The 13833-nt window shown below is 41.8% G+C and overlaps 2 protein-coding genes across 2 annotated transcripts; one reads left to right on the top strand and one right to left on the bottom strand.

Annotated features, from left to right (window-relative positions):
* Positions 1-1001: 1001 nt before the first annotated feature.
* On the bottom strand, positions 1002-7265 carry ntan1 (N-terminal asparagine amidase). The gene is made up of 10 exons (XM_083655230.1): positions 7045-7265; positions 5558-5660; positions 4962-5027; positions 4747-4855; positions 4427-4500; positions 4287-4340; positions 4109-4162; positions 3886-3983; positions 3524-3637; positions 1002-2410 (listed from the first exon to the last, which is right to left on the bottom strand). The coding sequence occupies exons 1-10, from the start codon at positions 7123-7125 to the stop codon at positions 2240-2242; spliced, it is 924 nt and encodes a 307-aa protein (XP_083511356.1). The 5' UTR covers positions 7126-7265; the 3' UTR covers positions 1002-2239.
* Positions 7266-7982: 717 nt separating this feature from the next.
* On the top strand, positions 7983-13155 carry mpv17l (MPV17 mitochondrial membrane protein like; the record flags this gene model as incomplete). The annotated part of the gene is made up of 4 exons (XM_083655779.1): positions 7983-8286; positions 10315-10385; positions 11901-11930; positions 12889-13155. 4 exons carry the CDS (start codon positions 7983-7985, stop codon positions 13153-13155), a joined length of 672 nt encoding a protein of 223 aa, XP_083511905.1.
* Positions 13156-13833: the final 678 nt, after the last annotated feature.

Genomic DNA, 13833 nt, shown 5'->3' with positions numbered 1-13833 from the left:
ACGTCGTCGACTGCCGTCTGCTTTCGCTCTCTAGATTGGCGTCATTTCCACCCATTTGCGCCAAGTCCCGCCCTACTCTGCGTCTGAGTGGCTTATCCTGATATTTTACCCTAGCCTTAACCAATCATCACTCCTCATACCTAAACCCAACCTCCTAATGCCTAAACATTACCAATCACTCCTCGTACATAAACCTAAGGGCGGGACTTGGCGCAAATCGGGTGGAGAAAAAAAATAGAAAAATAACGCGTCTCGCCCGCCCCCCGCCCTCTTTATCGACGTAGCTAGAATATTGACGTAGCTTCGTCTAAATCAGGCTTGAGAAGTAACTGATTACATGTAATCCTGTTACTGTTACTGTAATCAGGATACAAAAAGCTATTGTAACTGTAAACCATCAGTTACATAACAAATGTAATCAAATAAAAAAAATACAACAGGATTACAATTTAAAATACATGTATTGTATATTCGATTATATGTATTATATTGTGTGTGTGTGTATGTACAGTATACATATATATATACACACTATATATATATATATAGTATATATATACATTACACACAGTATATATATATATACGGTACGGTATATATACACATATATACACTTACACACACAGGTGTGATATATAGGTGTGTGTGTGTGTGTGTGTGTGTTATATAACATATGTTGGGATCCACTGTTCCATCTATAGACAGTGATTTGGTGTTATAGCGAACAAATCTGCAATCTTCTCAGATGGGATTGGTTATGACATAATCATTTCAAATTTGGGTTTTGGTCCAATCTACAGCGGGTCCTTGACATGAACAAGTTTGCCACCCCTGTTATAGTTTTATCAAACTGCAACTTACACAAAATGTTAATTTTTAGTGCAACAGCAACTTATAGTTAAAGATGCACCAAAAGTCCCATTCATTCTGTACCATGATTCAAACTGAACACTTTATCTGTCACTGTGTAAAATAAAGACAGAAACACTTCCAACTAAATTTGGCCATATTTACATTTATTCAGCAACAGGTTCATTTGAGAGCATTATTTAACAGGTAAAATTAAAGAATGCATCTCAGCTGACGAAAAGGCTTTAGATTAGATGTAGCTCTGCTCTGATATCTAAAATGTGATCATTTTCCCAAGTTTGAAAAAAGAAACTCCACTAGGGAAATCTTTTGAACCCATAGTATCCCTTGCAGAAGAGCATTCTACACATGCTCATTTCTTACACATGCAGATTCTGAAATGTACGCATTCAAAGCCAAGTATACAGCAGTATGTATGTATGTGATGAACAACTGTATTCCACTCTAATCAGGAGAGTGCATTTGTGGAGACATGTAACCCTTCAACAGTCCCAAATTAAGCAATTTGCATTATCTTCTGTTTGCAATAAACTGTCAGAATAAATGATCGTTATTGTTCATGCAGCAAGTCTCCCCCAACCCCATCTGTAATTATTCCTTAACAGCAGACAAACTTCTACATTAACTGGACATGATACAACAGACAAGCATAGTAAGACTTTAACCAATACATAGCACAAACCAGCAGGTGGCATAAGGTGCAGACTTTATCCACAAAAGAGTGTAAACATGTTTGACAGGCATGAACAGAGCGGCTTTGCACTTCCTCTACTGGGGCCAGCCAGTTGAGTCAGGAAAGCACGCACACACACACACGCGCGCGCACACACACACACACACACACACACACACACACACACACACACACACACACACACACACACACACACACACACACACACACACACACACACACACACACACACACACACACACACACACACACACACACACACACACGGGGGGGGTTGCCATGATGAACAGAAAAACATAGATAAGGGGCAGAGGGGTCACAGTGTATCCAAGAGGTTGAGAGGCAAGCTAGTCATGTTGGTGCTAAAGAGCATGGTGCAGGATGGAGACCACATTACATTAATATGTGGGAGGGGTACTGTATATAGCAATGGGATTTTAGCTGCATCTAGACTCATTTTTATAAAGCAGCTGCCAGCTGGCCACTGCTGCTGAAATGGAACTACCCCCTGTGAAGTCAGCCCCAGCAGAATGTTCAGCAACTAGTGATGTGTGAAAAATAATTACGTTGTTTTTGGGGGGGGGGTATTTTCATACTAATCATGAGCCAATTTTTTTTTTTATTACCTACACCACGCTCTTTAAGGTTTAGTGGAGGGAGGATGGCAGTAGAGCTCTATGGCTGGGTGGCCCTCTCCCAGTCCCCCTGCTCAGTCCGGTGGTACAGCTGGGGCTGGTCACCTGGGAACAGGCTGTCAGAGCTGGGGTGCTCTAAGAGGAACTGGATGGTGGACTTGATGTGCTGGACAAAGTGTGGAGGTTCTACCAGTGGAGAGGTGGACAGGTACTGGTGGGAGAGAAGAAAGAGTCAGAAAGTCTGAACTGTACTGCCCGCTGGAGTGCTTTCTTACCCTTACTGTGGGAACTGTTTGTACTAATTACATAAGGAATAATTACATATGACAAGGAAGAGATAGATAACATTTAGGGCAATAGAGTACCACAGGGATGATGTATTTTTGTAAGCTTACCCAGAAGTCCCTGCACTTCCTGGTTCCTACATGTAAAAGTCAACGGGATTTTTGTATGGGAATTTATGTTAAAAGCATGAAATAAGGTCTGTGGTTAACAAACATTTTTGAAACAGCGAACTTTGTTTTCAGCAAGATAATCTTCACTATCTGGTTTTCAGAACCACTGCTGGAGACAATGTGGGCACTAATGGCGGACCACACCCACATATTTTGGTCCTGTCCCACCTTGCAGCCTTTCTGGGCTGACGTCCAAGCTGCCAGAGTATTGTAGGATTTGATATAGAGTTCACTTGTCTCTCCTTTTACCTAGGAAACATGTCTAAGGAACTGGACATCAGAGACAAATATTTAATAAAAATTCTAATAGTAGCAAGCAAGAAGGCAATTACAAGATTCTGGCTTCTTAAAGAGCCTCCCACCCAATGGGTAGATATCATCAACAATACAGCTTAGAACGCATCACATTCTGTTTAAGAAAGGGGAGAAGAGTACTGGGCTAAATGGGATACATACTTGACCAACAAAGAGTCTGACAACTGAAACTAAACTAAATGCAATTGTGAAAGTTTGTGAATGTAAATGAAAATGTACCACTCTGTGTCTAACAACCTGTGTGTATCTCATGCAATGTAACTGAACGACCTCATGTTTATTTATGTTATAAAACCAAAAAATAAAGTATAAAAAAACATCTTCACAAATGAGGACTCCTTTTATGACTTTTTAAGTGTTTTCTGAAAATCGCATCCTCCTCCTCATTTGTGAAGATTATCTTGCTGAACACAAGGCTGTTTCAAAAACTTTTGTTGACCACAGACCTTCTTTAACCAAAATCCCCATACAAAAATCCCATTGACTTTTACACGTAGGAACCGGAAGTGCTGAAATCCAGGTCTTCCTGACTCATTCCTTCCAGCTGCCTTTACCTTTAAAATGGTGTCATCGTTTTGTGACAGCCAGAAGGCGATATCCAGATTTGGAGTCCACTTGCAGGGGCCGATTTTAACGAGTCCACGACTTGAGTCATATATGTCAGCCATCTGCAGAGGACACACGTTTGGATTATTATTATTACTTTTTGCTTTGATTTTCCGTCTTAGAGCAGTCAATGAGGGGACTGTGACCCCTGGTGTATCACAGAAAAATACTTCTTATAGAAGTCACCTTGCTTTACAAAAATGAAGCCATTTACTTTTCACATAAATGACTCAATAGGAAAAAGTACATCTGGGGTTTGTTCATTATCTGTCTTGTTTGTTACTCATGCGGAATGCAAATTCACATCTACCTGTCCCCCAGTGAAGGTACGCGCTGAACGCAGCTCCTCTGCTGGTCCTTTATGAATGAAAGAGGCAGGGAACACATCCCCTGTTTTAACATTTACACCTGTGCAGGCAGACAGACAAGACAAACAGACAGACCGACAGAGACAAAGAACCAATATATCAGTGATGATCACTAACCATGCAAGCATGGGATCCCACTCACTCTGTAGCTTATTCATCACTTACCTATTCCATATATCACAGGTCTGTGAGTTCCATCTACAATGTCATCATTCATTTCTACAATAAGTTAATACAGTAGGGTTGATTAGACAAACCAATCATTGATACAATATTTCCAAGCAGTCAATACGAAAGAGTGAACACACTGAAAAAGATTAATAGCAAAGTCATAGCTGTTTACCTGTGATGCAGCATGTTTCTAGGTGAATCTCCTCTTTCTGTTTGTGGAATGCCGCTGTAAAATGCAGACTTTTATGTTCCACAAAGCTCAACTGCTATCAGCATGTACACTAAAACAAATCACCTGAAAAAAGACCATACCCAATAGGCTAAGGCTGAGTTTATGGGAAGTCTTTGACTCATCGTTAAATCCTCCTACAAGATGGAGCTCCAGTCTGCAAAATGAAGGGAATAAGGGGCACTTGAATAGGATAATGAAAACATGATAATAAAATGATATATATCCTTATCCTAAATATATATCCTAAATTTGTATGCCTACTTATGTGTTTTCTTGTGTTTCATGCCGTTACCATAGCTGCAATTTCCCCATGGGGATCATAAAAATGTCATGTCATCTCATTTCTAATCTAGTCAATTTGATAATGCACTCTGTGAGTGTGGGTGACTGGGTGTCATACCGGCCCTCCTTAGTGAGGTTACTCAGCGATGTGACAGCTTTCACAATGAGCGGGACTTCACTCCAGGTGCTGGAACCATCGCAGTGTGCAAGGCAAACAGCTCCACTTCCTAAGACATCATGAAACGGTGTCAAGGCAGACATTGACTTCCTTACCCTACACACAGAGAGCATGGACGTTACATACAGAGCACAAAGCTAGTGAGGGAACATTACCTGTGTGTCGCAGCATGACTAAGTGGCAGGTGGTGGCATCATCAGATCCCATGACAGAAACATAATCTGGGTTAGAAAAGTGAAGAAAGCAGGCATTCTCATTATGGTGCAGGGATGGTAAATCACAGTGCAATTTATGAGACAGTTAAAGGCGGACATGTTTCACTGTACGAGTTCATATCAAATTGGAACATCATTTTTTCATACCCGGTCCTTCCAAACACTAGGAGAATTATTGGATTTTTTTTTTAAATATATATATTATTATTATTATTATTATTATTCCATTGTATGCTACCTGCGCTGACATGATATGACAACATGACATCGTGTTGCGTAGGAATATGCAGGAATAAGAAAAATACACCACCAAACACAAAAGGCACCCATCAGCAGCATGTTTTCTTCTTCTTCAAGCTGTATTAAAAGTGTTTTAGGGTGGATGTTTCCTTTGTAAAGAGATGCTGGATGCTGCATACACTTTGGTGAACTGGGAGAATGGAATGACATGATCAAGGGGATTTAATCCCTCTATGGCTGACCTTTGAATGATGATCAGTTTTGATTTCACTAGCTCTCTGGTAGTATATACTTACTGTCTGCCGGTGTTGTTGCAGCAAACTCTCTTTGTTGGACATACAGAAGGCACTTTGGGTCAACATCAGCAAATGGCTTGGCATGAAATGCTCTTGCATTTTCCTGTGACATAAAAGTAAAATGTATTACCTCACAAAAAAAAGTAAATTTCAACACCTGCAGATGTACATAAATGTATCACATTGAAACTAATATAAGCCGTGGCGTGAGGATATCAACTTATTTCATAGGTGAAATGTGTTCATTTATCTATACAGACTGTCGGGAAGCATAAACTCACTACTACTCACTAGTAGTGACTGAGAGCAGGTCTGAGAGCAGGTCACGTGGAGGCTGGGTTTACCCAGGCTAGTAGGACAGGCCATGTGGGCGGCAAGGGTTCTCATCACGCCATTACAGATCTTTTTTTATTTTTTTGTTTAACCTTTGTTTAACCAGGAAGTCCCATTGAGATACGAGATCTCTTTTACAAGGGAGACCTGGCCAAGACAGCAGCAGCAATAAAATTAGGTAATCACACAGAACCTTTTGTTCTGTGTGAGGAAAGTGTCTGAATGAGGATGATACAGTCGTGGCCCAATCTATGAAAAACAAATGCATTCTTTGTGTAAAACGTTCTGCAATAGAGCTTTAAATTCACCAAACGAGACCAGGGTGTCTAAGTGGATGGGTTCTTGTAGTCCATTCCATGTCCGAGGTGCATAGGACTTGGAATACAATGCATCACCAATTTGAATCTATATTTTTGGTGGAAACACTTGTAACCTTGGATTCTGTTCCTCATATCAGGAGGTGAAAAAGTTTGAGTCAAGTGCAGCTGTTTCTCAAGGAGCATACCTCCCTGGCAATGTTCAAGGCCACTTCATTCAGTAAATTGTTGATAATGTTGACCATAAGAACCATTGATGGCCACAACACATTCCATGGTATGGGCATGGGCATTATAGCTGGAGTTACACAAGAGAGCCAAACCAGTAGCTCTGATAGCTGTAACATCATAGCAGCAGTTGGGCACACCAATATCCACATGTGGAAATCAGAGACCTCTGGCCTTCGAGAAAATAAAAATCTGTTCTACTTAGAGACTCAACAACTATTTCTATGGATTCCTTTTCCCCCAAAATGTGGAAATAGACACAACATTTGTCATTCTAGGTCTAGTTGGAGTCAAGATATGGCACAAATTTGATAATGGCAGCCATTAAAAAAATAATAATAATAACATACTTCCACTAACGCTAATGGGATTTTCTGGGATTTTCACTATAGTGTTTAGGGCATCAATATAAACAAACATTTGAAGATAAATTCTGTTGCAATTAGTTTAAGGTCAAACCTTATTTTGCATGGACTACTAGTCGCACATCCGCTGTATGTAACGTTATCGGTTTGCTAGCTTTACCATTTCGTGCTCCATGTTAACCAGGATGACATCTTCTAGCAAGCTAGCTAACGTTACTCGCTGGCCGATAATCAACCTACCAACCTGTAAATGTGGATATTTGTCGAACAGTTCCGCTGTCGAGCTTGGTCGTTCAACTCCTCTATTTTGTATTAACAAAGGCATTTCCTTAGGGCCACTTTGAACTTTAGTTGACTAACGTTATCCTACTGTCATACCGAGTAATAACTAACTACACAGCTTTGAACTTACATTAGACACATTTTACCTACAGCAAAGAGGCTTCTTTGCCTACAGTAAACAAAGCTTTCACTTCCTGGATGTCTTCTTCTATTTCTTTTGAGTTTTATGGCGGTCGGCATCCAAGTGTTGCATTACTGCCACCTACTGGGTTTAACATCTTCATAGTGCAAAGGTTGCTGCTGCAATAAATGATCAGCTGTACTAAAAAAAAATGTTTTTGTGTAAACTGCAGTTTGATTAAACTGTGTAACAGAGGGGCGGGACACCCCCACATGCATGTGGATTGGACCATAATATAAATAAAATAGTTTGCCCTATAAATTCTCATTTTGCTGACTTCACTGGACATTTAGGCCTACACCGTACGTCACCTCTGAAATTATTTCTCTTGCGACTGTCAGTTTACACAGCATTCACCTGGGGGAAGCAAACACATTTGCAATCATCATAAATATGACCCCGTAGGCGTAGGCCGTATGGTTTTCCATTTTGCTCCGCCCTTCACCTCTACTCTGATTTTACGTATGGGGGGGCGTAACGTTACTAATTTTACGCCGAATTCGTTCACTACAGCGCAGCAGCTGAACCAGCTGAACCTGTACGCACATAGTCCAGCTCGGAGCAGTGTCGGATGGCGCTCATATCTTAGAAATAAAACTGGGAATTATCTGCAATATTCTTTATTGGATGGGAAATTGGACGAATATGAATAATCTTTGATACGCCGCAGAGATCAGGACGCTCTTCTAACCGCTACTCCTCCAGGGCGACCATCAAATATGAGAAAGGCGTTTCTCAGACATGTCCGTCGGTTTCCCTGGGTGAGCAACGTGACGTTGTACGGCAGCCTGTTTGCCGGGGGGGATCTCGTGCATCAGTGTTTTTCCCACAGAGAGCAGGTGGACTGGAGGCATACGCGCAACGTCGCTGTCGTGGCGTTCAGTTTCCATGGCAACTTCAACTTCTTCTGGATGCGGTTCCTGGAGAGGAGGTTCCCCGGGGCTTCCGTCGGGATGGTGGCGCGGAAACTGCTCCTGGATCAGACCACCGCTGCGCCCCTGGCCGTCTCCGTCTTCTACACAGGTCGGTCAGTGCGGGAGGGACCAGAGGGCAGTTAGTTAATTAATGGTTAACTGGTCTGGTAACTGGTTACGGATCCGATACCGGTGAATGTAACCGGACGTGGGTCCCACCTGTCCCGTGACCTACAGAGGCCACGTGAAACACGTGCTAGCAGATGATACATGACTAAAGTTAAACAATAAACACTAACACAACAGATACTATAGACCAAATCACCGTGACGTCACCATGTAAACAAATTTACTTCCGGGTACCACTTGGGGAAGGCGGCAGGTTTAAATGTGCGTGTTGTCAAATAAATGCTGTCAAACCCTCTCGTTGTTTTCGGCCGACTACTTTCAATTTAAATGGTTAAACGGTTGGTAAACATGCTTGTCCGACGTATCTAGCCTTTCTTCTGTATTTGTTTTATGTAGTGTTAGCTAGCTAATAACGTTTGTTTGTCTGTCAAACTCGCTGTTTTTTTGCAGAGTCGTTAACGTTACAGACATGTAACCTCGCGTCACCAGGCTCTTCTCGGCGAGAAAGAGCCTGGTACAGACAGAGCTACTGACGCCACGTCAATTTAATTTAGCTTCAAGTCTACTCTAGTCTGGTCCAACAGGTAAATTAGCTAGTCTGGTCTCCACTAACGTTAGTGAAAGTGTTGTTATGAATGATATTAAACAACAACACAACACGGACGAACCATTTTTGTCTTCTTTGTCTGTTTTTGTCTTCAACATGTCAGTTTGTGCCGTCCACCGCCATTATAATGTGTGGACCTCAGGGGTACCCGGAAGTAAATGTAAACATCCCGCTGATTTGGTCTATAGAACAGGGGTATCAAACTCATTTTAGTCCACGGGCCACTATGCCACCCAATTTGGTGTCAAGTGGGACAGACAATGAAAATCAATAATAACCTATAAATGACAAAACCCTCAACATTTTCACATTTATCTTAGTGTAAAGAATTACAGGTACAACCCTACAATATGTAGGGTTATCTCAGATACCATCAAGCACATTATAATATCTACTGTCTGTAGCCTACTGTGCATTACAATTAGGGGTGTAGACCCCTTTGAAATTAGGCAGATTATTTACTCACCTATTTTCAGATCAACTGTATCAATCAATGAGGGCAAACCATGTGGGTAAACTACTCACCTTGGATAGTTTACCCACCTCTGTATTTATCACTACACCCCTGATTACAATTGATGGCAACTGTGCAATTCTCTATAGTCAAGCAAAGGTAATGAAAATAGCTGACCATTTAATGATTAATACAGATAACATGAATAGGCAACTTCATATTTAACTTGCTCCTGAAACCTACCTCTTTGCCTTCACAAGTGCATCACATTGGATTGAAGGACTTCTCAGTGCAATTTTCACACTTTGCAAAGTCATCCTTTGGGCCGCATTGGACCCATTGGGTTGCCAGATCTGGCCCCCGGGCTGCATGTTTGACACCCCTGCTATAGAAGTACTAGCCTATAAAAATACTATAAATAGGCTACTATTACAGACTAGGACGATGGTTCTCAACATGGGGTCTGGGGACCACCACAGCCAAGGTCCTCCAGGGGTTCCCCAGAAAATTGTTAAACTTCAACCTATTTAATTTATAAGAAGTCAAGAGAGTTATAGAATGTAGAAGAATGACTGTTCTGATACTCTTGTTATCTCTCTCTAATACAGACAATCATGACATTCTGGATAAAGTCATACTAAACAAACAAAAAATCTCAGATTTTGGTCAAAGAGACAAAATCTCATCAATTGGGGGCCCGTGGCTCTAAATGCGGACTAGATTAGGGTCCTTGATATGAAAAAGGTTGAGAATCACTGGACTAGGACATTTCTGATTTTGTGAACGTCTTTCCTTATGGTGATCACCTGGAGCTCATAGTTTACCCACCTTTTGTTTGCCACTACATAATGTCTATAATGTGTTGTCATCGGAATTTGAAATCAAAGAAAGTCACCAGCTGTCACTCAAATAATGAAGACTGTTTGTCTCCCTTTGATTGCAACCAGGAGTTAGCTTCCTGGAGGGCAAAGAGGACATCCTGGAAGACTGGAGGGAGAAATTCTTGAATACATACAAGGTGAGTGAGAGCAGAGCAGAGGGCGGACACTCAGACCGTTATCTCCCCACCAGCATGTCAGCTTCTGCAGCAAGAGTTCACCATGTAACTTATTAGATTCAGATGTGACTTCCTAGAGAGTGAGTTGACAGTTAATGTCATTTTATGAGTTGAGTGTGATTATTATTTTTTCTGCTGCTCCACCCTCTGCCGATCTGGGGAGAGCTGTAGACTAGCACCATGCTTCCTCCGACACATGCGCAGTTGCCAGCCGCTTCTTTTCACCTGACAGCGACGAGCTTCACCGGCAGGACGTAGCACATGGGATGATCACGCTATTCCCACAAGTTCCGTTCTCCCCCCGAACAGGAGCGGGAGGTGCCAGTGCAGCGACCAGGACACATGCCCCTAGTCCTGCTTCCCACCTGCAGACACAGCCAATCGTGCCTGTATGGATGCCTAACCAAGCCGGAGGTAACACAGGGGTGCGAACCTGTGACCCTCGTGTTGGTAGGCAGGGAATCTACTGTTACACTACCCGGACGCCGGAGTGCTGTGATTTTCTGAGACAGATTCTGTATTTTTTTGTGTTTTATAAAAAAGCACAAATGAATTTGCCTTGTGTATGAAATGAACTAATTATATCAATACATTTTGCATTTGCCTTTCTGTATGTACTATACGGGCAGCAGGCTGACATAGGGAGTATAGGGAGATCATCCCAAAGGTCCTTGAGGAGAATTTCTCCTTCAAGGATCAATAGAACATTATGGGGGGAGGGGTCAATATTCCAGATGGGTGTAAGTAATTGCATAACAAGCCATTAGTAGGCCAGTGGCTGCTCTTCAAAGTGGGAGAATGGCTCTTAGACCCTCTAGCCCACACATGGGCAAAATGCGGCCCCAGGGCCGGACCTGGCCCCTGGACCATCTCAATCCGGCCTCAAAGAAAAACAAAATTACCCCCAACAACTCAATAAAAGGCAGAATTATGTTAATAAATCTCATCTGCTACAGCCATTGGATTTGTATCACTATTATATCAGGAGATTAACAAGAAATTACCAATCACAATGGGAGAGAAGGTTAAAAATAGGTAGAAAATCAGGAGTGTTGGCAGGTATAATCTCCAATGTGTGGCCCTTCTCTTACTTGATGTAAGTCAGTATGGCCCTCTGGGGGAAAAAAATGCCCACCCCTGCTCTAGCCCTTCAAGCTGTGAAGTCTGAAGAAAACTGAAGAGAAATTCCGATCTACACCTTATATTCACAGTTCTGTTAATGCATAACATTATTTCATAGGCTAGCAAGTTTCATTGCTTAATTTGCAAGTTATTGTATTATCTCTACTGTTGACTCTACTGATCAGGTTAGCTAACAGTCTTCTCTTATCTAATCTGATCTACTGGTCTGTCAGTCACTGAAACTAAAGGGTAAAGTTTATTTTCTGTTATTGCCACAGGGTTTTAACTACATCTGTGTTGGTTAATTCTTTCATAATATTCAGTGTACATTTTGTTCTCTCTCTCTTTTTTCAGACTGGGCTGATGTTCTGGCCATTCATGCAGGTAAACAAGCACATTAAACTCACATTTCACTGTTGCACTCTTTTGAAATGGGGGGTTTAGACCACCTGATGTCAACCTTGGGGTTCCCAAACTTTTCAGACCAAGTACCACTATGTACCAAACCAAATTTCACAGGGACCACTTCCACTGCAGATACATCCCCCCCAACCCCCATGATTTAACAATGCAATAGCATCAGAAAGGCTATAAAACAACATAAGGCTACTGGTTCAAAAAAACACACACACACACACACACACACACACACACACACACACACACACACACACACACACACACACACACACACACACACACACACACACACACACACACACACACACACACACACACACACACACACACACACACACCTGCCAACATTAGCCTGTGAAAAAGAGGACCCCTTTGAAAATGTTTTTTTTTCCCTTTGCCAAAATTTAGCCTAAGTTTGGAGCGCAAAATTTCTTAAAATCAGACCAAGCCTACTCCTCAGGGTTAATGTGTATTATGTAAAAACTGTTGTCTGGGGGCGGGGGGGGGGTGCAATGCTCTGGCGGACCACCAGGCGGAGCCCCACGGACAACCACAGTTTGGGAACCAATGCTCTATGACCACTTTTGCAAGAGAAACCTGTCGAGAAACCCTTATATTCATTATTTTGTAATTTTAATTTTATTCTTAATTTTCATTCTCAAATTTCTTCTAGATTAAGACAAGGTAGTCTAGATTATATTAGATCTCACCCAAATACTTACAGAGTATATGCATTTTGAAGTAATTTTCTAACAACAAACGAGGGTGACACTTTCAGAAACTGGATCTTACACCAGATAATTATGGTATTCATGATTGAATGTGGAAATGAATAATATACTGTACCAAGCACCAAGTGATATTAAACTCTCTCTGTCTCTCTGTCTCCCATTCTCTCTCTCTATCTGTGTGTCTCCATCAGTTTATGAACTTTGCCTTGGTGCCTCTGTATCTGCGGACCTCCTTTACTGGCTGCTGTGCCTTCGTCTGGGCCACCTTCCTCTGCTTCTCACGGCAGAGCGGCGACGGGACTGCCGGAGCTGCTCTGTCGTGGATGTTCCCCCACAAAGACCCTCTGACAGAGGGCACAGAGGACAAACCAGGGCCCACAGGGGAGACAGTAGACTCTAAAGAGAAGGTACAGGTACCAGAGGATGGCATGGCAGCATCTACATCTACAGAGAACTGAAACATGAGAACGTTATAAGGGAGGGGAGGTAAAGGTTTTAAAGAAACTCTTGGTCTGAAGCAGGAGATGGCCCAGTCCAGTCCAGTAGGTCTGTGTTACACTGCCAGGATTAGGGGGGTGAATTTCCACCTGGGTCCCCCATGCTGAAGATGAATGCACTCATGGTATTGTAAGGTGTTTTTCGGTAAAAGCATCCACCAAATTGCATGAACATACAGTATAATATACTGAGTCCAGCCTGTCCCACAGTGGACAGCACGGTCAGTGACTCAGCGGTTAGCACTGTTACCTCACAGGAGGCGCAACAGCCCACGCCTGCAGGCTGCGTGTGCTAACTTGGTTCGTAGTACAACCGATATTGGCTGGAATAAAACACATTTTCAGAACTTACTAACTTCCTTATTCACTTTCCTCCAAGCCCTCTCCTTTTTATTGCGGTCCTGATATTATTATTATTATTATTATTATTATTATTATTACTATTATTATTAATAATAATAATAATAATAATAATAATAATAATAATAATAATAATAATAATAATAATAATAATAATAATACATTTAACTTATATAGCGCTTTTCAAGAAGTCAAAGATGCTTAAATTAAGATATTCCACAAGACTGGTGTCGTATTGCTACGGGAACCCACAAACCGCTACCATCTGTTTATCCTAGA

Source organism: Poromitra crassiceps, assembly GCF_964638095.1.
Source record: "Poromitra crassiceps genome assembly, chromosome: 19".
NCBI lineage: Eukaryota > Metazoa > Chordata > Actinopteri > Beryciformes > Melamphaidae > Poromitra > Poromitra crassiceps.
This window is presented reverse-complemented; position numbering and strand designations above follow the sequence as displayed.